This window comes from Thunnus maccoyii, chromosome 18 (genome assembly GCF_910596095.1).
Source record: "Thunnus maccoyii chromosome 18, fThuMac1.1, whole genome shotgun sequence".
NCBI lineage: Eukaryota > Metazoa > Chordata > Actinopteri > Scombriformes > Scombridae > Thunnus > Thunnus maccoyii.
The window spans coordinates 10,382,877-10,410,683 of record NC_056550.1 but is presented as its reverse complement, the minus strand read 5'-3'; the positions used below and the strand labels follow the sequence as shown (position 1 = coordinate 10,410,683).

The 27,807-nt window shown below is 40.9% G+C and overlaps 1 protein-coding gene across 6 annotated transcripts in view; it reads left to right on the top strand.

The window, feature by feature from the left end:
* grin2aa (glutamate receptor, ionotropic, N-methyl D-aspartate 2A, a) overlaps positions 1-24,760 on the top strand; it is a 162,199-nt gene extending 137,439 nt beyond the window's left edge. For all 6 annotated transcript variants that reach the window (XM_042393501.1, XM_042393500.1, XM_042393499.1 and 3 more), the window contains 5 exons: positions 5,222-5,382; positions 11,412-11,501; positions 12,500-12,597; positions 18,744-18,982; positions 20,924-24,760. In XM_042393501.1, coding sequence (XP_042249435.1) covers positions 5,222-5,382; positions 11,412-11,501; positions 12,500-12,597; positions 18,744-18,982; positions 20,924-22,888 — 2,553 coding nt within the window. In that variant the 3' untranslated portion in view covers positions 22,889-24,760. The remainder of the gene's footprint in view (positions 1-5,221; positions 5,383-11,411; positions 11,502-12,499; positions 12,598-18,743; positions 18,983-20,923) is intronic.
* The last annotated feature ends 3,047 nt before the right edge of the window (positions 24,761-27,807 follow it).

Here is a 27,807-nt window from a genome sequence, read left to right as displayed (position 1 = left end):
CTCAGCCGAGGTGTCTAGTGGCAGCGGCGGAGGGCTGGATGAAGCGGTGAACTCATCTTTGTGTCTTTGTGGAGAAGTAAGATCAGTGAGCTGATTCACCATCACTGAAGAGAAGAGGATGAGAGTGGCAGTGAGGAGCTGTGTGAGACACAAGGATTGGTAGGTGTGTCCTGATTGGCCGGCTACGTACATGCAAATTTCACTGTGTGCATGTGATTGGAGGAGAGTATCACTTATAGAGTTCAGCAGAGGGCAGAGCCTGTGTGAGATAGAGCCTTGTGTTTCTCATGTGTTGCTGTAGACCTGTTCACCTGCACACCTGTGCAGTGTTTAGTCTTGTTAGCCTAAACCTGTTTGTTGCCTGGCACACCCTTCTTCATTTGTTACCAATCCTTGTGTTTCCCTCCTTTTCCAGTGCCTGCCCCACTCCAGCTGTATCTTGTTCTGTGATTAGTTCTTTGTGTATTTATACGTCTATTCTTTGAGTTCTTTGTCAGTTTGTGATTGATGTTTCCCAGTGTTTGCAGCTGTTATTTTTTGCTCCTTGTGTTTTAAGTCAGCCAGTTCTGTTTTTGTCTTTGTCTGCCGGTAACCAGAGCCTGGTAAATAAATAATTATTTTCTTCAGCTACTGTCACCTGCTTGTTGTCTCTACATTTGCCTGCACAGAGTTGTTAACTTCTACCCCCAAATTTTTATTTAGTCTCGTACCTTATACTTTTACTAAAGAACCAGATATTTTCTAATGCAGTTATTTAACTTTTGTACTGATGATTTATCCAGGAGAGTTTCATGCTGTGTGAGTTATGTAATATTGTATATGGGAAAAATTAATGGGATTTTTACTTCCGGAAACAAGGGTGCCCGAAATAGCTCCTCCAACTTCGCGAAACACTATGATAGTTTTGAATGTTGATGTTTAGTAAGTATGGCATTTACCATCTTAGTTTAGCTAGTTAGCATGCCAATATTTGCTAATTACCAAGAAAGACAAAGAGCAATTGAGGCTAATGGGAATGTCATTAGCTTGGCAGGTATTTGGTTATCATAAAAGTATTGGGTACACAGATATTTTGACCAGATGATGCCACCAAAGGAAAGTCATCTGAGTTTTTACAATTCATACTCTGGGTACAATGGTTGTCAGCACAAATTGTCAGTCCAAACACAGCCCAAAAATGTCATGGTGGCGCTAGAAGAGAAGTCAGGGGATCTCCAAAGTCATTTGAATAGATCGTCTAGTAATGATGAACATCTGTGTAGAGATGAAGATCGTGTAGATAAGATATTTCACTGAATAAATGAAAATTTTGACCTGCTGTTAGAGGATAAGACGACAGACTACCACAGTGATTAGAATTGATCTTCTGGGGAGCTTGAATATCTGTGGTAAACTGCATGGAAATACATCCAATAGTTGTTGAAATATTTCACTCTGATCCAAAAATGTCAACCTCATGGTGTCACAGGAAAAGTCATGGGATCACCAAAGTTAGTAACATTCATCCTCTGGGCATCATGAATATCAGTACAAAATTTCATAGCAATCCACCCCGTGGTTGTCAAGATATTTTAGTCTCGACCAAAGTGGTGGACCGACAGACTGAGATTGCCATCCCTGGAGCCATGCCACTTAGCATGGCTAAAAAAGCCTATAAGTAAAAAGTGGTAAATGCATCTTATATCTGCAGTGATTGATGCATCAAAGTCTCTACACACGTACCCTTGAGAGTAGATGTGCCTGTCTGAACACATATAAGTATGTATGTTGAAAAATGCATTGAATATGTTGCTTTTACATTTGGAGCAGTATTAGGATTGCGTTTGAAAGGCAGTTGTAAAATTGCTTTCAGGTTCAAAGAGCAGCTTTGATGTTTGTGGAGATACAAAGAAAGAAAAATACACAACCTAAATAATGCATGCAAATAAATACATGTGGGATGTGCTGTACTTCATACCCATAGTGTTCCAATTCAACTTAATCAACTTAATCAGAAAGTTGAAGGAAAATATATATATAGACTGATTACCAAGTCAACAGGAAGAAGTGCGGCAAGAACTGCAGCAATAATACTTAGCAGCAAAGGTGTCACCAAAACAACTGGAAAAAAACACAAGGATTGTGTGAACACCTGCTTTAAAGGAGAGTTGACACACAGAAAAAAGAGGTATGCGAGAGAGATCTAGAGTCTTGTGACCTTAACACACACTCACACGCGCACACACACACACACACACACACACGTACATACAGTAACATGACAATGACAAAGACACAGTTAGACACATACAAAAGGGAGTCCTTTGCTTACATAACAGCAGAACTTGCATAATAAGAAGATGGAGAGGGTAACAGGAGAAGAGCAGAACAAAGGAGAAAGGAGAGCTATGAAAGACGTATGAGACAAAACAGGAAAGGAGAAGAAAAGCTGAGGTAAATATACATAACAAGGAGAAAATGCATAGGTTAGAGTTCCTTAACCATGTCAGAATCCCATGTGGAGCCCCTTGACAAACAGAAAAGTTTTCCAGGATTTGTTTAAATTTTAAATACGAAATGGTTTGGTTAACATTAAAAAAATAAATGAATCTATCCGTACTTCTATATATTCTATGTGGCGTCCCCTGTAGGCTCTTGAAAAGTGTACCTAAAAGTATTAGAATTCACAATATCTACTATGCTTTGTAATTATGTGAGAGTACTTTGCTTTTGCTATTTACTGTATCAGGGTATTGAGTACAATTATCTCCATCTGTCTGGAACATAAACCTTCTTCTGCCTCTGCTCTTATTTCCTCATCATCTCTGCATCAGGCTTTCAGTAGCAGCAGCTGGTGCAGTCCTCAAAAGCCCTTCACTGGTAATTATTGAGCAAGAGAGGACCCCTTTCATTCCAATCTGCCATTCCCCATTCGGCCTGGAGATTTGAGCCAGTGCCCTCCCTTGCCAGGTGTACCCTCCTCTGACCTTAAAGCTATACTGCTCCATCTTAAGAGAGCCACAGAGGAAGAAGTAAGGATGAGGGAGGGAAGATAGAAACAATAGGGAGGACTGCGTGAGGAGAGAGTGTCTCCTGAGGGCTATCGCTTGTGATGCTGACACACACAATACGTGACATCACCACTAACACATGCACGCACGCCCATGTAGAGTGACTTATCAACACACCCTGACCTGATTACACAATAGAGATGCATGTGTGCAGGCAGATACAGTATGCATAAATATCTATACATATTTACATATATACTATGTAAATATATTTATGATGTAACTACTTCACATACACAATTTAAATTCAGACAAACAGATAATTTTTAGAGATGTGTAACAAGCATAGAGACACTGTACAGGACACCAATGCTAATAATATGCAAATGAAAGCCTTCATGCACTGCCAATTGGTTGACTCTGTCTTGTATGAAAATGTGAAAGTGAAGTTAAACACAATATTTAGATATATGGAAATGTTATGGAATGTCAGTTTACTGAACTGTTTTAATAATACTGAATTAAACCACTTCTCAGTACTACACACACGCACACATACTCACAACATGTGGTTTGAGTGGAGCACATAATACATACTTCTAATTGATAGGGTTTGTCTGTTCCTGGCACTGAGGGCAGATTGTTACCGCAGCGCTTTAGGGTAGGTTGTTACCACAGCGACAAGCACGCTACTACAAAACCCTTGACCTGTACGCTGACTAGATTATACCTGAGAGAGACAGAGGGGGGAGGAGGGAGACAGAGAGAAATAATGGGAGACTTTTAGAAATAAAAGAAAATCAGAGATACAAGAGAAGAAATAGGAAAAAAATGGAAAAATGGCCTCATAAGTGATGATCTGGTATATAAAATTGTACAAATAAAGCAGATAAACTGAATAAATAAATAATATGAATGGGGAAAGGAAGCACTAAAATTGGAAGGACTGTTAGAAAGAGGGTGAAGGGTGAGATCAGGGGAAAGATGCCATGAGCATTTATTTTTAGTTATATCAAAGTATTTCTCTCTACTCCACACTAAGAACATGGCAGAGGAAAAAAAAGACTAATACTGAATATCAGAGAGAGCAATGAGATGTGATAAAGTGGAAAGATTTCAATAAAAGAAGAGATGTATTAACTACACAGTGGTTGAAGTTGGCTTGTACCATACAGACTGTACATAAAATGTTACATGATTTTTTTCTCCCTATTTTATTGCAGCAGTATTTTGCAGTGCCATGCAACACAGCATTTGCAGGATTTTTCTGTTAAATTCAAAGTGTTGATAGTGTTAACTGCAATCTACAACATAGGACTAAAGGAATGTGATAACTGGGGAAAGAAAGAGAAACTACAATCCCGAGCTCCACTTATGTTGGTCGACTAAATATTCAAAACTGCAATATATTCAGGCAGGGACAAACTACAGGCACTGACATTTTGGATGCTCATAGATGTACAGCCACTAATAGGCAGCCTAACCTGGGATCGTACCATACCAAACATTCAGGCATAACAAATATACACTTAATAATAATGTTCTGATTTTTACATTTAAAGTGGGGCAGATTTATGTTTTTTGGAAATACTGTACAACTCTGGAGGTTGTAAAAAGTATTTCAGTCATCATATACTGCCTTTCAAGTCTGTGTACATATCACCATAAATGTTGTACACAATATACAATGTCCCTAACAGCTTCCTATTCATCTTGTGACCAATTCAGAGTAGCTTGTAAGTAAACCTTACAGCCCATTTTAAAACTAGTCTGATTTTGGCAAAATGTAACAAAATATTACTACAGCAGTAGTTGCAGTCTTGGTTTGGGTCCCAAGGCAGACATTGATACAGTACCTGGAAGTTGTCCTTGCCAGACTAAATCCTTTTTGTCACCTCCAAAATGGGATCCTCGTCAATGCAAATATGTTTTTCAAAGCCTATAAAATCCACAAATGGGGAAGAGTTAACCAGTGGAGTGGAGCTTAAAAAAAAATTAAACAACCACGAGAAAGCCTGTTGGTTTTATGTAACAGATATTTTATCAATATGACATGGCAAAATGAATCCATCTGGTGGTTGCACCTACGCACACATAGACAGTCAGGCAAAGACAAAAAAAAACCACATTCAGATGTTTGTCGCTGTGCTCATGTTTAACCTTTCATGTTTCCTCTGTTCTTTTTCTTCCTCCTTATTTCTTCTCCATTGTTCTTCTTTCCTCCACTACAGTTTCAGAACCCGTATGCATACTCACCTCCGTTCCGCTTTGGGACTGTTCCGAACGGATCCACTGAGAGGAACATCAGGAAGAACTACCCTGCCATGCACCAGTACATGGTGAAATACCATCAAACTGGAGTCCAAGATGCACTCGTGAGCCTCAAAACTGGGTACGGAAACCCTGTGTGTGTGTACATGTATATATATGCATGTTTGTGAGTAAGAGTGCTAATTTCTCACTAATGCAAATGAGTCATGGAAATGCTACAGTGTGTGTGTGCATGTGTGTGTGGGCACCTATACCGACACAGAATGTGTAGTTTTGTGTGTAATTGCATGTCTGAGAGTGTACTTGCTGTCACATGTGTGAGTGTGTGTGTGTGAGTGTGTGTGTGTGTATGTGTGTCTGTGTGTGTGTTTGTGTCTGTGTGTGACAGCTCCTCTGAGACTGGGAATGAATGGGCTTCCTCATTGGGAACAGCAGGAGCTATTTTTAGCACTGGTCTCTATAATGGGACTGGTGGTGTGTGCGTGAGGGGTGGGGGGGGGGTTGAGGGAGGTAGGGTGTTGAGGTGATATCACAAAGCTAACCAAGGACAAATTGAAAGAGTGGAACGATTTGAGAGGGTTGGATGGATAGAAAAGTGGAGGTAAAGACTGTGAAAAGAAAAGGAAAGAGGAGAGAGGCAGAGGGGTGACTCTCATCACACCATCACCTGGGAAAAAGAGGAAAGGGGGCGGGGTAGGAGGCCAAGGGCAACATGTCTGATTGGAGGGAATGAGGGAAGGGTGGAGGGCAGGAGGATGGGGCCAAGAGACTAGAGAAAAAGAAAGTGGTAATGGAATGAAAAACGGGGGAAGAAAGGGGAAATTGAGGAGATAGGGGAATGGGAAGGGAGACAGGTATGGGGCTGGAAAGAAAGGGGGAAATGTACATCAAGGAATAGAGAGATGGGAGGGAACAAGAAAAGAAGACTGAAAAAAATCTGAGGTAAAGGACAAAAGGTTGATGAGGTGATATGACAAGAAGTTATTTCTGGTTGGTTAATGGCAATGGGGTGGGATCCAATCCGACTGCTCAGCTCAAAGGACAGGCCAACCCGCGGGGACAGAGGAGATAAAGAAAAACAAATACACACACAACAAATATGAGGAGATAATTTATGATCCATGATTTTTATGCAGTTATGTCTTCAGCTCATCCATAAGTCATAAGTAAACTGGATGTAAACACGCTAGACATCACAGCTTAAACCACTCCAGCATGTATAATACTCTGAGTCGCTCTCATCTGTGCTGTCATATTAACATGCAGCACATGGAAACACTCACACTCAAATATACATACCTCTGTAAACTAATACTACATGCACACAAACAAAATTCTTGCATGTATATCTGTACACAAACAGCAGACTTGCAGGTGTGTGCAGTCAGTAATACCCTCATTGATAATTCTATTCTGTGGTATTAGCAGATGAGCAACACTGCAGTGTTCAGCTGTTTAAGGCTCGATGGCTGGATTAGCTCTGATCACACATAATTCTGACAGGCTTTACACACAAAATCTGTTACAGCCACGAGAACCAAAACTATGCACAAGGGAGTTGAATTGATTTGATCATATTTTGTAGCCCAGATCACTCACATTTACAGCAAAGTTTTAAAGGATATAAACATATTCATTAATTATTTTCTAAACATGTAAGTATTGCTTTCATTTCTGTTAAGTAAAAAATGCATTATGCCAACAGGCTTTCAAATTCAAACTGACAAGAGAGCTGCATCACAAACAAAAACTCTTAGTTCATTTTAATGAGACCATAGTGCAGCCAGAGTCTCAAAGCAGAGGGCTCTGGCAAAAAAACACAGGATCATCCAGAAAACAAAGTTTTCATTACAGCAAAAGCACACTACAGGTAGAATGCCTTGCTTCATGTACCACATGGGACTGTACAAATTCCAATTTTTAACATGCAAGTGGATGCAGATATAGAGGGGTCAGGTGCTGCACAAGTAGTGACCTTGAACCAGAACGTTGTACATGTCCTTGTTTGTATGTTGTTGTAGCAAACTATAATTGTTTGTATCTTCCTAGCTATCTTATTCAAGTCTATGTATATCGGGACTGAATTATCTCTGATGATTCCATGGACCTTGTTCACGGTCGCCCAGTGTTTATATGAAACTCACCAAACTTTCGTGGGTAGAATCTAATATTCTTGGGAATTTCTACTACAACACCAACAATCCGATGATCACTCAGTCATTCAGGATTGCAAAGATAACATCTTTCACAACAAGATCCAAAATGTGGATAAATTCTTTAAAGTGCAGAAGTGTGTCAGAAGGGGAAGAATGACATAGAGTCTGGAATGACTGAAACTCAGACGTATTCCCCTGCCTACTATAGTGCTGGCTAACGTGTAATCAATATAAAACAAGACTTATGAGATTCAAGACAACACGATCCACATCCAGAAATTCAAGTACACATGCCTTATGGCCTTCACGGAGACCTGGCTTACAGCTGAGGACACAGACTGCGACCTGACGATCAGCTTTGGTGCACCCATCAGACGGGACAGAGGTGCATATACCACCGGGAAATCTCAAGGAGGAGGGGTCTGCCTGTATGTCAACCAGTGGTGGTACACAATCATCCCTGTCAGAGAGACCATGTGTACAGCTGACATTGAGCTACTATCAATGTCTGTTCGCCCTTCCTACCTACCCTGTGAGTTCCCCCAAATTTTCAACACCATTTACAAAGTAACACATAAACTGCAATCCATGTGCCCCAATGCCCCCAGCCTCATTCTTGGTGGTTTTAATCACTGTAATCTAAAATCCATGAGCAGCGCCTTGCAGTACAACACATGCCCTACTAGACATGAAAAGACTTTAGACCTCTGCTATGGTTCTGTTAAAGGAGCATATATATGTCTGTAGCTCTCCCCCTGCTTTGCTCCTCTGACCATAACATGATCCACCTCTTGCTGACATATCAGGCTCTGTTGAAGAGAGGGAAGATCTTGTCTAGAAAGGTTAAGGTCTCAACTGAAAGTGCTACTGCTGAACTACAGTACAGGGATGTCCGGACTGCACTGATTGGACAGTTTTTGTGTGATATTGATGAGATGGTTGATGTTGTGTCTAGTCATATTTGCCACTGTGAGGTCATTATTATCCCAACTAAGCATGTAAAAGTGTTTCCAAATAACAAACTGTGGCTATCTAATTCAATGAAAGACACATTACAGAGAGAAGAAAGAAACACGTGACTTTCTTATATGGATCTGTTACTATCCACTATCTACTATCCATAGAGCAGCAAAAGGTCCTCCAACTCTGGAAGGAGTCCATCATAGTACCTGTTCCAAAGAACAAATCCCCCAAAGAGCTCAGTGACCTCAGATGAGTAGCACTTACCTCACTAGTCATGAAGTCATTTGAGAGGCTGATTAGGTAACAGCTAGTTAAGAGGGGTTGAGGGGTTACTAGACCCTATGCAGTTTGCCTATGGAACCAACATCTCATGGGCCTATTGTTGATGACTTTGCACACTGGTGTAATGATCATTTTCTGAGGCTGAATATTACTACAACAAATGACATGGCTATTGACTTTAGAAGATCAGCATCACTCCCACCCTCCCAGACAGTCATCAGGGAGTAGATATAGTTGAGAGCTAAAAGTATCTTGGCACAATCATTGACAAGAAACTTAACTTTGATTTGAACACTGCGGCAATCTGTAAGAAAGGCCAGGAAAGACTGTATTTCCTACGGAGGCTCAATGTCTTTGATGTTGCCCGTAAATTAATGGTGCTATTTTATAGATCTTTCATTGAGTCAGTTTTTCAGAGTAAATGGTGCCTTGCCAAAGCATCTTCCACTGGAGCACCACAAGGATGTGTTCTTTCCCCTTTACCTTTCATCCTCTACGCCAATGATTGTAGGAGTTGGTATAGTGATAGACACATCCTTAAAATTGCAGATGACACTGTTATCATCAGTCTACTCCAAGATGGAGAGACATCTCATGGGCCTATTGTTGATGACTTTGTACACTGGTGTAATGATCACTTTCTGAGGCTGAATATTACTAAAACAAATGACATGGCCATTGACTTTAGAAGATCAGCATTACTCCCACCCTCCCAGACAGTTGTCAGGGAGTAGACATATTTCAATTTAGTTCAATTCAATGGTGTTATTTTATAGATCTGTCATTGAGTCAGTTTTAACCTTTTCACTGGGATCCTGGTATGGCAACCTGAATGTCCAATACAAAAAAGACTAGGCAACATTGTTAAGGTGGCCAGCAAGATCACTGGCAAGCAGTAGTCCTCCTTGTCAGACATCTTTTATCGCAAGGTCTTAAAGAAGGCAGGCATTTGATCTTCTCCCTTCAGGTCAGAGGTACAAGATTCCCAGGGCAAAGTGCAATAGATTTCAATTTTCCTTTGTCCCTTGTGCAATACGCATGCTTAACTTGCACAAAAGGTAATTGTTACCTTGCACCTATGCACTTTTTGCTCACACTTAGCACACATAGTACTTTATCGTATCCAATCCTATACAAGATCCATCTTCTTACAGATTTTATTGTTGTACTGTTATGTGTGTACTATCCTATACAAAACCAATCTTTTATTGATTTTATTGTTATACTGTTTGTGTGTATTGCCATTGTTTATCTGTGCTCTGCTGCAAACTGAACTTCCCCCAGTGGGACAATACTGAACTGAACTGAAGTGCCTTAACGCAAGATATTTTTGCATCTCATGAGCCTTGCTACTGGACTACCTGATTCATGTTTTATTTTCTGTCTGGTAATCTGAAGCAACACAGGTACAACAATGTATTTCCTTTGTTTTTTGAGACAGTACTGTTATGAGTTGTTAGACCTTACATGTTCTAACTGAAACTGAATTCTAGCCTTATAATCTTTATGTTTTAGCATTTAAAATTGTGATTTTGGAACAATTTTATACATCAATTTCCATCAATCAATCAATTTAACAAAAAGTTTCTATTTGGGCACAATTTCACACTGTGACCAACATATTTCCCAGTTAAAGTTATTCTGGATTGGAATTTATAATGCAGTCCTGCTAAAATGTTACTCTGCTTGGGGGTCTAGATACTTGTACAGTAGTTCAATGACAGGTCATGTACTGTGCTGAAAGGTTGCCCTGTAGTGCTGCAAAATAAGATTCAGAGTCATGCAAAATGGTCATTTTGCAGTATTTAAGATGACACTCAAAGGTACAGATGGGAAATGGCAAGAAAATCTGGGCTGCTACATTTTATTCACCCAAATAAAGGTGTGACAGATCAGTGATGGCTGAATCCTCCTCCAAGCCATTAGAGCTACAGTTTGGCTAGCATCTACAAACATGCACGCTCAAATCCAAGCTCACAGACATGCACCAGTGCACAGTCACATCTGCACAATCACACATATACTCAAGTGTAAATACACACATGCCTGGTTCCCCACATGTTTGGATACACAGCGTGTGGATGGAGCCAGTGCTGGGTTAAGCTAATTACACAGCTAAACTATCGGCTGTGAGCCTCCGTTAGAGGGCTGGATCTGACATTCAGTAAATGCCAGCCAGTCACTGCAGTATTAGCAGGGCTCTCTGTATGTGTGTGTGTGTGTGTGTGTGTGTGTGCACTGAGAGAGTGAGAGAGCAGCCATTTGTGACGGCATCAGTTACATTGAAAATGTCAGTCTGAGTCTGGGATCTTTTACGTTCCACTTTGCAACCTGCTTATTTGTGTGTCTGTGTGTGTGTCTGTGTGTGTGGACAGAGGCAGAAAGAGAGAGAGACAGTGTAAATGTTTGTGTCTGTCTAAAGTTTGTTTGGGTCGTCCATGTGCCTCCAAGGTCCTATCATCAGTGAAGCGTGCTGTATTGAACCGCAGCCACTCCCCACTGTGTCCTCTGTGTGTTTGGTTACGCTTGGATTGCTGTCCTATTGGAGATGATTTAACACTTTAGAATTGATCCGCAAACAACACATTCTGAAAAATAAGCCCCTCGTCTGCTTTCTGTCTCCTCCTGTGCACTTCTCACTCATTCTCTTTAAAAAATTTGAAACCCCTCACGCTTCGTCTTCATCCCCTCCCTTTGTCTGTTTTCCTCTGTCTCTCTCCTCTGTTCTGTTTTTTCTCCTTCTTTGCAGTAAACTGGATGCCTTCATCTATGATGCTGCAGTGTTGAACTACATGGCTGGCAGAGATGAGGGATGTAAGCTGGTGACCATTGGAAGCGGGTAACTAAACCTTTAATTCTTTAAAAAGACACTTTCAGTGTGGATTGTCTTCACTTCATGGTGGGTCTTTTTTTTAACTTTATAATGCACAGTTAGACTCTAAAATTGCTTATTTGTTTGACATAGTTTTGTGCCATCCCACATTAAATATCAGAATTTTGAATATAAGCATCAGTAAGCTGTTACAGATGTTGGAAACAAATTGCAGTCTGGCGATTTGTTTCCAACTTGTGTAACAGCCAGACATCAGTATGTGCTTCTTGTTCACTTTACATTCCCACATTTTAACAAAATGCTCTTTTGTTTCCTTAGAAGAGAACAGAGACCAATGTCTTCAGGTAGTAGTGCAGTTATGTGGCGCCACCTGAGCTCAAGTGACATTTTTCGCACATGGAACCAAATGAATCAGAGTAATCAGTCCAGTGTTTTAAAGTTGGATCAAACAGGTGTACACATGAACATTAACTCTGGTTTCTCACTACCTACAGAATAACAGCTCATCTCTTCATTTGGACTTCCAAAACATTTTAATTCTCATTAAAATATAATAATTTAATTCAAATTTTAATTAAATTTTGAGAAGAAATGGGTAGCATTCCCTTCACACTAAAAGTGGATAAATAGGAGACACCTGGATTAAAAATATAAAGGTAAAATGGTATTCATATGATGACTGTAACTATATGGAAAAAGAGATTATTTAAGGCCAGAGACTAGGACGGTTGGTCATTAGGCTCAGCCAAAAGTTATTCTTAAGATGATTTTTTTAAGGTGATTTTTATTAAATAAATGTGACCTCAATTTCCACTTCATGACATTTGTATGTATCATTATGCATTAGGTATCTGCTTAAAGATATTTTAATCACAGTGATGCCATCTGGAGAAATAAAGGTTAAAATATTTGTTTAAAGGTTAAAATATGTGTTTTGTATGTGTGTGTGTGTGTGTGTGTGTGTGTGTTTGTTTGTGTGTGTGATTTGGCGCGCCTGTGTTCAGGTACATTTTTGCTACCACTGGTTACGGCATTGCTCTACAGAAAGGCTCCTACTGGAAACGACAGGTGGATCTGGCTATTCTGGCCATCATCGGAGATGGTGAGAAACACTCTCACACAGCATTCTCATACACATATTCAAAGTGCATGACACTATCCAACGAAGGCAAAAGGTTACATTGTTCCTTGCCAACATTATAATTCATGCACATGTACACACACACTGTCTCTCGCTCACACACATATCCCTACTGCCTTGGCTGCTGACAGCACAAAGGGAAAGCAATGAAGTATAAATAGTCCTTTGATGTTATTCTGGACACAAAAGGCTGCTCTAAACAGAGGGCAGAGTGTGTAAGTTATTCTAATATATTCCTCTCTGCAGCACCAGGTCTGTGTATGTGTGCATGTTTGTGCATGTGTGTATGCATTACTCTATCTGAATCACCACATTCCTTTATTACAGTAGCCTCAGAAGTTCTTACATAAACAATTTCCTCCTGTGAAACAGAGAGAAAGAGAGACAGCTCGAGCTTTTAGTGACAGATTCATTTACATTTTACATCGAAAGCATTTTGCTGATGCAAGTGTTCACAGCCACTCACATTAAGTGCACTGAAGTTGATTAAATGAACATTGGTGTCATAATAATCCTCTCTAACCAAATCTTATCAGGCTGCAGAGCACGGAGGCCTCACTCCACCATATTTCATTGCTGGGTAATTTTTAACAAAAATCAAGCTCAGTGTTTTTGTTTTTCATTGTCTTCTTCTCCCTATTATTAATCCCAGATATTCTTTTTTATACTTGTAGCTTGTATCTTGAGTTATCCATTGTAAATATAGATTGGAGATACTTAAAAAAAGAGATGGCTAGGGAGAAAGAGATAAAAGAAATGCACAGAGTCTGTGACAGAGGTAGAGAGAGAGGAAACAGATGGAGGGAAAAGAGATGCGAGATACAGAAGAACATAGAGACAGTATGTGTGTGTGATGTCCAGATAGAGGTCAAAGACAGGATAAGGCAACATTGAGCATGGGATGAGATGAGAGGAAGACAAGGAAAGAGTGTATGTCAGGTAGAGAGAAATGGGGAGTGAGAGGAGCACCGGTCCTTGATAGATGACAGTGACTCAGTGTCTTGGCAGATGCTACTTGATCAGATAGACACAATGTGGGTAAAGAACATATGGCTTTTCGTGGACAGAGAGGTGGCAGAGTGAAGATGTGTTCAGGGAAGAATGAAGGGAGGTGAAGAACAAACAGATGAAGAGACAGACAGAACAGACTGCCTGGGAACACATGAAATGGCACAGACATAGCGGAGGTAGCTGTAGGCCACCATATCTCTTTGAGGGTTAAAAAAAATCTTAAATTTGTTCAAAATATACATTTAATGAGACAGTTAAGTATATGGTCCTATTCTGTTGTTGTTCCAAAAATTGTGGTCACTGCACTTCCTAATTTAAGACAGCACATTCCTGATCAAATGTATTCAACTTTGACGAGCAACAGTAGCCCGAATGCATAAATTCTTAGAGTGTAGCAAGATTATAATCTGTCAGACTTAAATATCATCCAGTTAGGGTCAGCAACTATCCGTGCTCAACCATTTATGAGCTTGAGTTATTTCAGTGCAGATAGCAACCTGAACAAACTTACATTAAGTGAATGTCCTAAACCGGAATTGGTTTTCTACAATATTTGTGATTCATCATCAGTGATGAAAGAAGTACACAGATCATTTACCACTTAAGTAAAAGTACCAATACAGCAATGTAAAAATACTCCATCACAAGTAAAAGTATTTAAAAGTACATCAATGTGAAAGTACATTAATATTAGCAGCAAAACGTAGTTAACGTATTAAAGTAAAAGTACAGGTTTGGTCCCTCTGACTGATATATTATTATACAGTATATGTCATCCTTAGAATATAAATACTGAAGCATTAGTGTGTAAGCAGTTTGCTGTTGTAGCTGCTGGTAATAATACATTTATTTAAATTTTTCATTCATAGTGAAACTCAAAGTGCTGCAGTATTAATATCATAGAACACATAACATAAAGAGAATAGTAAGAAGGTAAGGAAAGGTTTTTAGGCCATTTTTAAAAGAGACCAGAGTCTGTGCTGCCCTCAGATGGTTAGGAAGGCTGTTCCACAAGCGTAGTGCAGTAGAGTAGAAGACTCAATCTCCTGTGGTGCGGAGCTTAGTACTGGGGGTCAGGGGGAGCAAGCTGCTGGCAGATCTGAGGTTGCGGGTGAAGGTTTGTGGTATGATCAGTTCCTGTAGGTAGGGGAGGTGCATGTCTGTTCGGATTTGTATGTGAGTAGCAGGACTTTGTAGTCAATCCTGGAGGAGACAGGGAGCCAGTGCAATGAAAACAGAATTGGTGTTATATGTTCGTGTTTTCGCACTCTCATTAGGATCCTGGCAGAGCAATTCCAAATGTACTGGAGCTTCTGGATGCTCCTGCCAGGGATCTCAGTGAAGAGTGCATTGCAGTAGTGCAGTCTTGAGGAGATAAAAGCATGGACAAGTGTTTTTGTGTGTGTTTTTGAGATAGTAGAAAGAGGTTTTGCATAAATGTCTTACATGGTCATCAAAAGTCAGCTGAGAGTCAAACCTAACACCATAATTAGTGACTGAGGAGGAAAGGGAGATGTCCTGGCTGTCAAAGGAGAGATGGATAGTGGGGGATGACTGGTGTGGAGTAAAGAGCGCTTCAGTCAATGTGTGCTCATCCAGGCCTTTATCTCCTTAAGACAGGTGTCGAGGCGTTACAGAAGGCCTTGAGGTAGTTTTGATGTACAGCTGGTTATCATCAGCATAGCAATGAAAAGACATCCCATGTGTGCTGATGACACGTCCAAGGGGGAGCATGTAGAGGGTAAACAGGATGGGGCTGAGAACCGATCCTTGCAGCACATCACAGGTGACAGGGAGCGATCTAGACCTGCATCCTACCAGTGAGACATACTCGGTCCTACCAAAAAAGTAGGACTGAAACCACTTAAGCACAGAGACTGACAGTCCAGTGGTGGTGTGGAGGTGTTCTAAGAGTAGAGTGTGATCTACAGTGTCAAACAGCACTCAGGTCAAGGAGAATCAGGAGGGAAGGGGACACTGCATCAACTGCCAAGAACCTCTGGGTCCAGGGGGGGCTTCTTGAGGAGGGGGTAGATGGCTGTGACCTTGCGGGCAGATGGAACACTACCAGTTTGAAGGGAGAGGTTGACAGTTTGGGTGATCAGTGCGCTGAGAATAGGGATGTATAGTTTGAGCAGAGCTGTGAGAATGGAGTCCAGGGCACAAGTATAGGGTTTCATCTTCCTGAGGATTTCCTCAATGTAGTTCTGTCTGATGCCAGTATAATGAAGTAGAGAAGGCGAGCTCCCAGACATAGGGTTGATGACATGAGGAGGCAGGACATCAGAGAATGGATGTTGTTGACCTTGGCTCTGAAAAAGTCAATGAAGCTGTTACATCGCTCTTCTGTTGCCTCAATTGGGGAAGATGTTTGTGGCTTCAGGAGATTATTTATGGTGGAAAAAAAATGCTTAGGGTTGCCAGGACGTTATAAATTAGGTTTGAGTAGAACCGTGACTGAGCATCTTTAAGGGACTTTGAGTAAGTTCGTACAAGGCCAGTTTGTGGACAGCGAGCCCAGAGCATCTGAAGGACACATCCAGTTCCAAAAAAGCATTTGATGCTTAGGTTAAGTAGGGGGTGACAAGAATGTCAAATCCATTGTGACCACCTTGTGGTCTGACCAGATCATAGACCTGTAGGTTATTGATGGGGGCAGAGTCAGGGATGGCCAGGTCAAGTGTGTGCCCCCTGGTGTGAGTAGGGACATCAACATGCTGCTTCAGGCCAAGACACTCAGTCAGACTCAGGAACTCCACTGCAAAATGACAGGAGAGGTTGTCGACATAACAACAATGACAATGTTGGTTGACATGGAGCAGAGTGAGGTGAGGAGGTTGTGTATCTCAGGGAGGGAAGACGAGTTTGGTTTGGGGGAGAAGTAGATGAGAAGTCTTGTCATGGAGTATTGAGATTTTCATTTTTTCTGCTGATTTTTTCCATGTAGCTATAGCCAGGATGGCAGGCCTCATTAAGCACAGAGTATTGTCCTGGTTTATGCCAGGTTTCAGTAAGACACATGAAATCAAGCCCCTTGTCCAAGATGTGGTCATGTATGAGGAGGGATTTATTGGTGAGAGTCTGTGCATTAAATAGTTCCATGGTGGCAGGAGACAGAGCTGAGGATGGAAGTCTCTGCAAACTAAGCAGTACACTGTGATCCACTCCATATTTTGACTCTCGCCTGGTAAAGGGTAGTCTCGCAATGTTTCCAACGATGACACCCAAATTTGTTTTGCTTCTGTATCCTACATTGAAATCACAGTGCGAGCCTCTATGGATGTAACATATTCTTGGCAGCAGGTTAAAAAGCTAGTTTGAACTACTTTATATACAGTTAGCTAGTTTAGTCCAGTGGTTCCTAACCTAGGGGTCAGGCCCCTCCAAAGGGTCACCGGATAAATCTGAGGGGTTGTGAGATGATTAATGGGAGATGAAAGAAGAAAAAAGTTCTGATACACAAATCTGTTTTCAGTATTTGGACTTTCTTCTACTGTTTGATTTTTGGGGAAATATTGGATCATTTGAACATTTACTGAAATCAAACCACGTGAGACATTTAGATTATTTGGTGACTATTTGGTGGAGTTGATAACAATTCATCTGAAATGTTACCTTGACTAGATAATGCTTTTTGTAAGACATCAAAAGCCCAAAAGGGTTGGAGACCACTGGTTTAATCTTTAACAATGTGTTGTATTTTAAAAGCTTGTTATATTGTCCATTGTGTCAAAGCTTCATCTTAAAACTAGTAACAAGTATCTCAAAATTGTACTGAAGTACAGCACTTGAGTAAATGCACTTAGTTACTTTCCAGCACTGTTCATCATAATGTAATTAACAAGGCAGTTTCTTAAATCAAATTGTTTCTTTCTTCAAGTCCTTGATGCTTCAAACTAAAACATTTTTAAAAGCCCTACTAGTGTGGTTGAAACTTGTGCAGACTTGTGTTCCTTTGTTCCAACTGACTGCTCACCAGACTATTGCTTGAGAAGAAAAGAGAACAAAATTTGAATTTCATCAATACTTTTCCCAACAGTGCAAGCAGTTGCAGCTCCCAACAGCTTTTCCCTTGAATGCACTTGATTTTTTAAAAAACGAGACCAAGTGACCTGTTGATACTTAAAGATCTAATTTATCTTTGTTCTCTTCTGCAGCCAATTCCGAGCATGTCATAGCGTCATATTAAAAACATGGCTATATACCGTGGCTACATTGATAAACGTGTTCTAAATCTAACAGGTGACAAATTCTTCTCAATTGTCCCAAAGGGTTAATGATGTCTTAGTGAGTCTGCACCCCCAAGACATCTAGCTAAACACCACCATGATATTTGTCTTTCCTCACTAGCAGCCTTAGTTATCCAGCACTGAATGACACAGATTGGATTAGCCATGCGCCAAATGTCACAGAGAAAGCCAGAGAGGGAGGGGGAACAGAGGGAAGGGAACACAGAGTGAGGACTGAGAAAAGATAAGGTCTTTGTTGCTTTCTACCTTTCTTTCATTAACACTAAAACTTTGCCCTATCAGGCAACATGGACAGGACTGGAAGCCCAGCAGCTGATGATGCCAAAGAAATTTATTTTAAACATCACCCCCTACAAATGAAAAACCCTAACCCAAAAATAAGCTATATGTTATGTTATATATTCAACTATCAAATACCTTTAAATCACATCTCAAATAATGCAAATTAATGACAAATCTCAAGACACATTATCCTCCTTTTGGTGGAAAAGCCACTGAAATACAATCTGGAATACCATGTGACACTTACATCTGCCTTTAAACTAATACTAATGACATTATTTCTGGTTGCGTACCATCATTTATTTAAATCAAATAAACAATATTACAAACAATATATAGAATGCAAGTAGATCAAATTCTTTGTATATAACTTTTACAAGACAGTTTTAGGTTAATGTACAGTACAGTCAGCAGTATTTCTACAGTAACCGTAAATGTCTGTCTCATGAATTGCAGTATCAGGGTATTAGCTTGTATATTATGTCTACCCTTAAAAAATCATTGGCCTAATGTATTTCAAACCCAGAAAAGGATTCAAGTCTATCTCTTTCTTTTGCCTCTCAGGTGAAATGGAGGAACTAGAAGCACAGTGGCTGACAGGAATTTGCCATAATGAGAAGAACGAGGTGATGTCCAGTCAGCTGGATGTGGACAACATGGCGGGGGTCTTCTACATGCTTGCCACAGCCATGGGGCTCTCCCTCATCACCTTTGTCTCTGAGCATCTCTTCTACTGGAGGCTCAGATACTGCTTCACTGGTGTCTGCTCTGGCAAGCCGGGTCTTCTTTTCTCCATCAGTCGGGTAAGAATATGGATATGTGTAGGAGGTGTTTTCTTGCTTGTGCAGGCATGTTCTACATGCATTCTTTAGTCTATTTTTTGGTTTGGGAGAATAAAAAACTTGCTTAAGTTACAGTGTACAGAGATTTTTTTTTTATCAAAAAAGACACACTTTGAAATAACATGGCCCAAGTCAGCTCACAAAAGCAGGCCACTGAGTGTGTGCAGTGCACATGTGAATATGTGGTTGTGTGATCATCTGGGCTTGGGGTAGTTTCTCTGGGTCAACAGTGGTCGTGTGCAAGGCTGTAAGGGCCAGTTAAGCACTAGATCTGAAGTGGGGCCTACTGCTGCATTATTAGGGTCAGACAGGCCTATATTAGTTCTATTTTCTAACAGCAGGGTAAGAGAGCGGAGCAAGCATGCACACATACACAAGTGCAGAGAACAAGAGCTACTGCCAAACTAAGGAACTGAGAGAAACAAGGCAAAAGAGGGAGTGTTGTATAAAAGAGGATGAGAGGGAAGAATGGGGATGGAGATGGGAGGAGGAATCACGAGGCAGCCCTGCATATCGACTAAAATAGATTGTAATTGCAGCATGTTTTGGGATGAAATCATGGCAACCTACGCTAAATCAATCTATTCTCTCTCATTCTGTTAAAAGGTCAGCATTCTCCCTCATTGTGTGTGAGAACAGAAGACATGGACGTGCATCCTTAAAAGCACTGCAGTGTCTCTGCACTATTTTTGAGCCAAGATGTGACTCGGTTTAAAAAGTTAACAGAGGGGGGTGGTAAAGAGGGAAAAACTTTTAGAGAGGATAAAGTGAGGTTCTTGAAAAAGAAAAGTTATTTCACAGCAATTCTCAAGAATGATTTAGGACAAAAGACATCCTTAATCTTGTGTTAATAAGCTCTATAAAATACGTGCTGAACCAAAAACCACTTTGAATTTATTTAAGTGATAAATATTACTAAATACTTTTTAAGGATGTATTTGTGAACTGGGAAATAGTGTGAGGAAAGAATTTACTTTTTGACTTTAGATATAGAATGGCATTAGTTTTAGACAACATATTGGCTGCTGTTGTTTGGATGTTAATCTACAAAAAAAACATTTTTCTTACCCTCCCTTACCCTCCTATTTATTGCTGTTCCTTTTCAATGAAAGTGTCACCTCTGAAGTGCCTCTAAAGGAGGCTTGGTGGATACAGTTATGAGAAATTTTGTAACCGGTTTCTTATATTTATCCTCAGGTCACTGTTGATTTGGGTTATTTAGTTTGGATGAATTCTAAAACACTGGTATTTTTGCAAAATACAGGTTTTCAGATGTAAAATGCAGCTGCGGTGTAAAATTGATGGAGCTGCCAAAGTTTCATTGCATTGCATCACATTTTGTCTGTGTCCTCTTTAGAAAATATACACTGGTTGTTCTCTGAGTTATGATGGACAGGGGATTGTGCTGGCAGTGCGGCTGGAGACTCGATTTAGCCTGGTTGACTTATATTCTAACAATGTTTTGTGTGTGTTTTGTTGCCTTGGTGTGTTTATGATTAATTCTGAAGTACTTCCTAAATTATTTTGTTGTTTTTACTGCAGCATCATCCTAAATCAATCATGCATGGTTTCTTAGAAGATTCATATCTTTAAAAAAAACAACTTTCTATCTTTTTTGAGGGTTGGAGTTTGATTTTCTTTGTAAACTGAGAAAGTATGTTTCAGAGAAAATGAAAATAAATCTAATTTAAGATAAGTAATCATTGTTTGTCTTTCTCCATTTCTTTCTCAATCTCTCTCTCTCATGTTCGATCCCCTTTCTCTCATTTCATGTTATCTCTGTCCCTTTCTCACTCTTCTCTTACTCTCACCTTTTCCCATTACCATTCCTCATTTTTTAAATTTTACTTTTCCCTCTTTCCCTCATCCATTCCACTTGTTCATCCATCTGTCTCCATGCAGGGAATCTGGAGTTGCATCCATGGAGTCCACATTGACATGAAGAAAAAGACAGATCTGGACTTTAGCCCCCAGGACAAAATGCTTAAGCTCATTAAGTCAGCCAAACAGATGACCAACATGTCTAACCTGAGTGGCTCCCGCATGAACTCACCCAAACGTGAGTTCATGCACTCAGCTGGCCCCATGATCATGGACATGATGGCAGAGAAGGGCAACTTCATCTATGCTGACAACCGAAGCTATGCTCCCAAAGATATGATCTATGGGGACACGGGTGACCTGCAGTCTTATCTTTCTAACCGCCACAAAGACCACCTTAACAACTACATTTTCCAGGGAGGCCAACATCCTCTGACCCTGAACGATGCTAATCCCAACACTGTGGAGGTGGCAGTGAGTGCTGATGCAGTCCAGACCAACGCCAAGCCACCCCGGACCCTGTGGAAGAAGTCTGTGGATACGCTCCGTTCAGCACCACCTGGACCCCCTCCTATGCCTGACATGCTGATGCCAGACCCACGAATGTCGATGAAGACACAGCGCTACCTCCCTGAGGACACAGCCCACTCTGACATCTCCGACTGCTCCAGCAGGGCAGCCTCCTACAAGGACCCAGAAAACAACAAGCACCTGAAGCCCAAGGACAACTTAAAAAAAAGATCGGTGACGTCAAAATACCCAAGGGACTGCAGTGAGGTGGAGCTGTCCTACTTAAAGACTAAGCAGGTCAGCAGCGGAACCAACCAAACCGGGAGAGGAGGAGGAGAGAAAATTTACACCATCGACTCCGACCGAGAGCTGAGTCTGCACTCAGACCCCATTCACTACCGCGAGAGTCGCGGACTTGCTGCTGACGATTTGGATTACCCTGAGATCTACTCCGACCACAGTGACAACTATAGGAAGTGTGAGCAGCCCATCATTCATCTGAACTCCTCACCCTTGCATCACACAGATTCAGATCTTCTACCAGACCCAACTTACTCTAAACACTATAACCTGAAAGACAAAAACCTTTCTCCACATGAATCCATTGATCGCTACAAACAGACACACTGCCGTTCCTGTTTGTCAAAAGTGACTGCTGGCTACCCACCAGGAGGGCAGTACCCCCCTACTGGATCTGCCTCTGCCTCAGCTTCTGCTACACGCTCACCTTATAATCGGTGTGAAGCATGCCTCCACTCAGCCAACCTGTATGACATTAGTGAGGACCAGCTTCTCACAGACCCCTTGGTTAGTCCCACCATGCACCACCAACAACAACAGCAGCAACCGGATGAAATGTTTGGCCTCTATTGGCCACAGACAGACGGGCCACATGTCCAGAAGAGAAATCGCTTGAGGCTGAGTCGTCAGCACTCCTTTGACAACATCATGCTAGAAAAGCCCAAGGATGTAGACCTGGGCCGACCGGCACGCAGTGTCAGCCTCAAGGAGAAGGATCGCTTCTTGGACTCCACATCTGACTCGCACTATGCCAACCTCTTTGGCATGCGTCCCTACTCCGGCAGACTGTTTGGCACCGGGTCCAAATCGATGCTGTTTAACCACAACCTGGAGGAGAGCAAGAGGAGCAAGTCCCTGTACCCGGCCCATGGCTCGGAAAACCCTTTCCTCAGCCACTCGTTGAGGGACGACACCAGCAGCAGACTGGTCCATGGGCGTAGCTCCTCTGATATTTACAAACAGCTGGCAGTGGCCTCGCCAGCAGCGGTCCTTGGAGCGGCCCCCATCAAAACACGCAACGATGCGAACAATCTCCGCTCTTCCGTTAAATCCACCACCTCATACTGCTCACGGGATGGGCGGATAGCTAATGACATGTACAATAAAGAGCATGTGATGCCTTACTCAACCAATAAGACTATTGCATACCCAGCCCCACGTGGCGTCCTAAACTCAGCCCAGTTCAGCAATAGACGGGTGTATAAAAAAATCCCCAGTCTGGAGTCAGATGTTTAGTTGATATAAGAAATAATGTGTTTTCTCCTCCTTACTCCTCTCTGGGTTTGTATTATAATTTATCAACTATGTTATCCACTAAGGGATGCCATAGCCACATGTTTTTCTTCTTCTCTTTGACATTGTAATCCAAAAGAACTCGTGCCCACTTGGGTATGACTGTACTACTACTACTCTCTTTGCCGATGATATCTTCATTTCTGTCCATTCTCTGCCATGTACCAATGAGTTGGCTGCATGGCCGACACTCTGCCATAAGGTATCCTGGTGTATAGGGGAGGGGCGTCATTACCCCCTGAGGTTTTTAAAAGGAGGTATGAAATGGCATATTCCCTGTGGTGGGACCAAGAAGGCCTAGTTACAGTAACAGAGGACTTGTACAAGAATTGTTGGGAAAGAGGCAGTTGATTTTTGATTGAAATGTGTGAGGAAGTAGTAAGGTGGATGGAAGAAATTATGGGAGAAAGAGGGAGAGAGGATAGAACCTCTTTTTCAAACCCTCCTCATCCCATTTTTCTTTTCCACCTCCATTGTCAAGCCTGGGGCTCACTAGTTGAGGAGAGGAGCCTGACAGGGAGAGCAGATGGGCACGTTTGATGTGGCGGCCAGACATGGAGGCGTCCCAGGAGGGCAGAGGCGTCACAGTGAGCTAGTCCAACGGTCTGCTGCTTGTTACTCTGACAAATATGGCCACCGAGACACCTGGCAGTGCAAGAGGAGAGAGAGGGAGAAAGGAGATGAGCGGCTAAATGGCACAGAGAGGAGCATCCAGTAGTTTTTGGCAGTTAGGTATTGGTGTGCTCAGTCAGAATTTGGTTTTTTGTGTTTAGCCCATGGTAAGGGACATGATAGTGATGGGAAGCTGAAAGTAATGTAGGTGCTATCAAAGAATAATGTTTACAGACTGACAGATAAAAGACAAACTGACAAAATGACTGATAGAAATGGACAGACAAGCAGGGAAACCTGAGGCAATTGATGGGCATTTCATTTGTGGCGCTGCACATAGAAAAATAATTGCAAAGTATTGCTTTTTTATTCTATTAAACTATAAGATTTATTAGGGATTCTGGCATCCGGATCCCCCTATGTAGGATTTTAGTGTTTGCTTATTTGGTAGCACAATAGCCATTAGTTTTAAAACCTCTTTCCCACAATTGCTTTTGAAAAAGCATAGCTTTCTGAAAAATACCATCAAGAGTGGTAGATTATTTTGCATGTGTCGATTTTTTTCTGTGTCAGAGAAGAGAAAATACACACATATACACTCTCAGACACATATTTTACATGTTTTTGAAAAGGGACTGTGTCTTGCCAGATATGGTGGATGGATACTTGTACAATCGAAACCTTGATCCTTGACCTTAGTAAATCAGTGTCATGCTGTGGCTCCTGCTGCAAAAGAGCAAGAGAATGGTGGAAGGGAAGACAGCAAAGAGGAGATAAACAAGGGAGAAAAGGATGAAATGACAACTGTGTCTACCACCGCCTTGTCTGAGTTGGGGAGGGGGTGGGCGCTGATGTGTGTTTGTCTTTTGACCTCCCTGCCACTGAGAAACAGGGTATTAGCTATAAAAAACACGATTCCTTCCTTCTTTCCTCTTTCCTCCTTCCCTTCCTCGATCAACATGACACATCACTAGAGTGTTGGATAACTATAGAACTACTTTATTTTGGGTCTTTTTCGTAAAATTTAACTTTGGTTGGTTGGTACAGCAGTAGCAGTGCTATATAGTATCTAACCACAACAGTCTAAATAGGGATTGGGTTAACAATTCTTGATCATTGATTGCTGTTGATCCACAATCAACCAGGGTTCTTGAGGATCTGAAGACTACTTGAGATGGATCCCTTGTTTACCTTCATAGTGTTGTTGGGATGTGGGAAGGGGTGGGCGGGGCAAGATGAAGAGGGATGAAGCCGAGGAGGCTCCACTATTATGTGCTCATCAATCATGTATCCATCTTAGTGTGGAATAAGTCTCGTGTGTGCATGGCAGACCTTGGGTAAGCTTGAAGTTTTAAACAGAACATTTGGTTCCTAATCTGATTGTTTATGCATTTGTTTGTTTGTTTGTTTGTTTTTTTTGATAACACTTAGCAGAAAAGACTTGCACATGCACATACTTTCATGTACACGCGTGCCCACACAAACTTTTTTTGTAGCATTACACTGTACAAATTGTACAGTCAAAAGACAAAAAAAAAATCATGTAACCATCTCATTTGACTGATTGGTTTGCTTGATTGATTGGATTCACAAAGCCAAATTGTATCAAATAAAATACCTCAGGATGATTCTGTGCGTTTTGGGGGAGCTTCAACGGTAGCAACACGACAAGATGCGGCGCTGATCCTTTTTGTAGAAAAAAAAATCAAAACTGAAAAAAAGAAAAAGAACACCATGATTTATAGTGGCCGCAAAGCAGAATCAAACTTTTCTCCTCTTGATGTTTACCAGTCCAAGGTCTTCCAGTTCGGCTCTCTACCCGAACTCATGCAACCCAAGTAAAGAGAGAAGAAGAGGAAGAGAAGGAGGGATGGCGGTAGGGGGCTTAGATCTTTTTGCTCAGTGAGGGGTGTGTTATGTGCAGCTCCATTTCTTACTAAACTGAGCACCCTTAACAGAATGGAGGATGTTACTTAAACATCCAAAATCTGAAAAGCTACCCATATATGGAATACTCAAACGGGAATCTCTCTCTTTTCTCTTCATGGTTTTTAATGGCAGTCGATTGCATTAGTCACTGTGTTTCAATTGAAGCTCCATCTTTAACAACCACGGTCATATCACCCTTTTGTACTCTTGGAATACTACAGTGAACCTCTCCTTGTTTCCCAATCAGCTTACCCCAATGTTGACTGACAAGCAACATTTTGTCCTTTTTTTGCACCTATCTGCATATTTATTATTATTATTATCATATTTATCTCCACATGCTGCTTGCGTGAGCTGACAAGTGAACAATATGCACATGTAAAAATATCAAACGGCACCCTCGCGTTTTATGAACTCATGACGATTTGTTCTATTCTTTCTACTTTTACAGAACTGTCATGTAGACTGATGCTGTTTTATGTTCAAACACACACACACAAACACATACACATTCAGACACACCCTTGTGATGACAACCCTGCTCTTTTTAATGGCAAAAATGTATTTTAATTACATTTAATGATAAATAATGAGGTGATGGCATGCAACCCCAGATGTAACAATTTTAATGTTTTATGTTTCTTTTTTTTGTTTGTTTCTTTTGTTATGATGTTATGATCACTAATGCGTTGTAACCAGGTGTGAGTATATACATATTTGAGAGAAAAAAAATGATCTATGTTTAACACGATGAAGATGCTGCTGCCGTTTTGGGGGAGAAGGCGAGGACCTGACCCTAGTGCAACTTCCTCATTGGCTCACAGGTCATTATCAGGCCACGTTTTGCCCAGTGGGGTCGCGGGTCAGGGGTCAGGGCTTGGTTTGGTATGGCGGGACATCCTTGCTCTTCCTCCAATGGCAGGTGAGAATTACTGTATCACCAGCTCTGCTTCTCTCTTCCCTCTCCTTCATGTGTAGTCAGGACTTCAGATGTAAAGAAGATAAAAGAAAAAAAAAGCAACCCTCTACTTTGAGTCTGCTATCCCTCCAAAGATACGAGACCTCTTTCTTTATGGTTTGCTGTAAGAATAGAGCTTTTTTTTTTAAAACTAATACTTCCTCAAAGACTTTTAAGGAACTATTTTGAATATATTTAGAAATGACACCTGTATACATCGCTTGTAAATTCATACTGGAATACATCATCATGGAGAATTATAAATGATAAAGAGTAAAAACAATATTTTTTGTGTGAATTTCACAGGAGCTCTTCTGTACAGTGGCACTGTTTCTCTATCTCTCTCTCTTTCTATCTCTATCTCTCTCTCTCTCTCTCTCTCTGTAGAGCGACTAGAATAAAACTTCACCATTCACAAGGTTTGCTGTCCTGTCAAAATTCCCAATATACACACCAGGCTCATATCTACCTCACCATATATGGGAGTAACTGCTTTTGTCAGTTAATGCTGACAGATTATTTTAGAGGACATGAGAAAGAAAGGTGCTGGCTGATTTTCCATTGATTCCATTCATTTTTACATTTGAGGATGTTGCTTTTACTTTTGTCTCTCTGTTCAAGAAACAGAATCAGTACACATTCAGTAGGAAATGAGGTTTTTAACATGAAAGTCATACACTCAGAAGAAGGCCTACTGACTAAATGTCATTAAATGTCTTTTTGGCTATAGAGAATCTGATATTGTTCTATTAGTTGCATTTTAATAATTGAATTCTTGTAGCCATTTGATTCAGTCCAATTCTAATACAGGTAAGTTGTGTTTTCAGAATTGCTGCAAAGCCAGAGAAGCAAGAACATGGATGAATAAAACAAATGTATTTAATATTAGATTAATTTATGTTTTTTTATTCTCCAATATACAGATTCATAAATATAAATGGCAACCCAGTCAACAAACAGAAAGTAGATATTGGACGATTCTCAGTGACAACATTTTTGAATGTTCAGTGTCCATACGTATACATATACATATACATATACATATACATATACATATATATATAGATAGATAGATAGATAGATAGATAGATATAAGCTATTTATGTAATGGTCTGTGACGGACACCTGCACGAAAGTTGGACATGCTATGCACCCACCTGGACCTCCCCAGGTCATACTACTTACTACTTCTTGCATTGGCACTGAACAATTATTGCATTGAATATAATGAGTATGCTGCAGAATCATCCAATAAGAATAATGTATAATTCCTAGTAATACTGGGCTGTTTGCCCTTGAAGGTATTCTCTCAGTCAATAGTGTGGCCATTAATGTACTACAGGTTAGAAATTACTTAGAGATT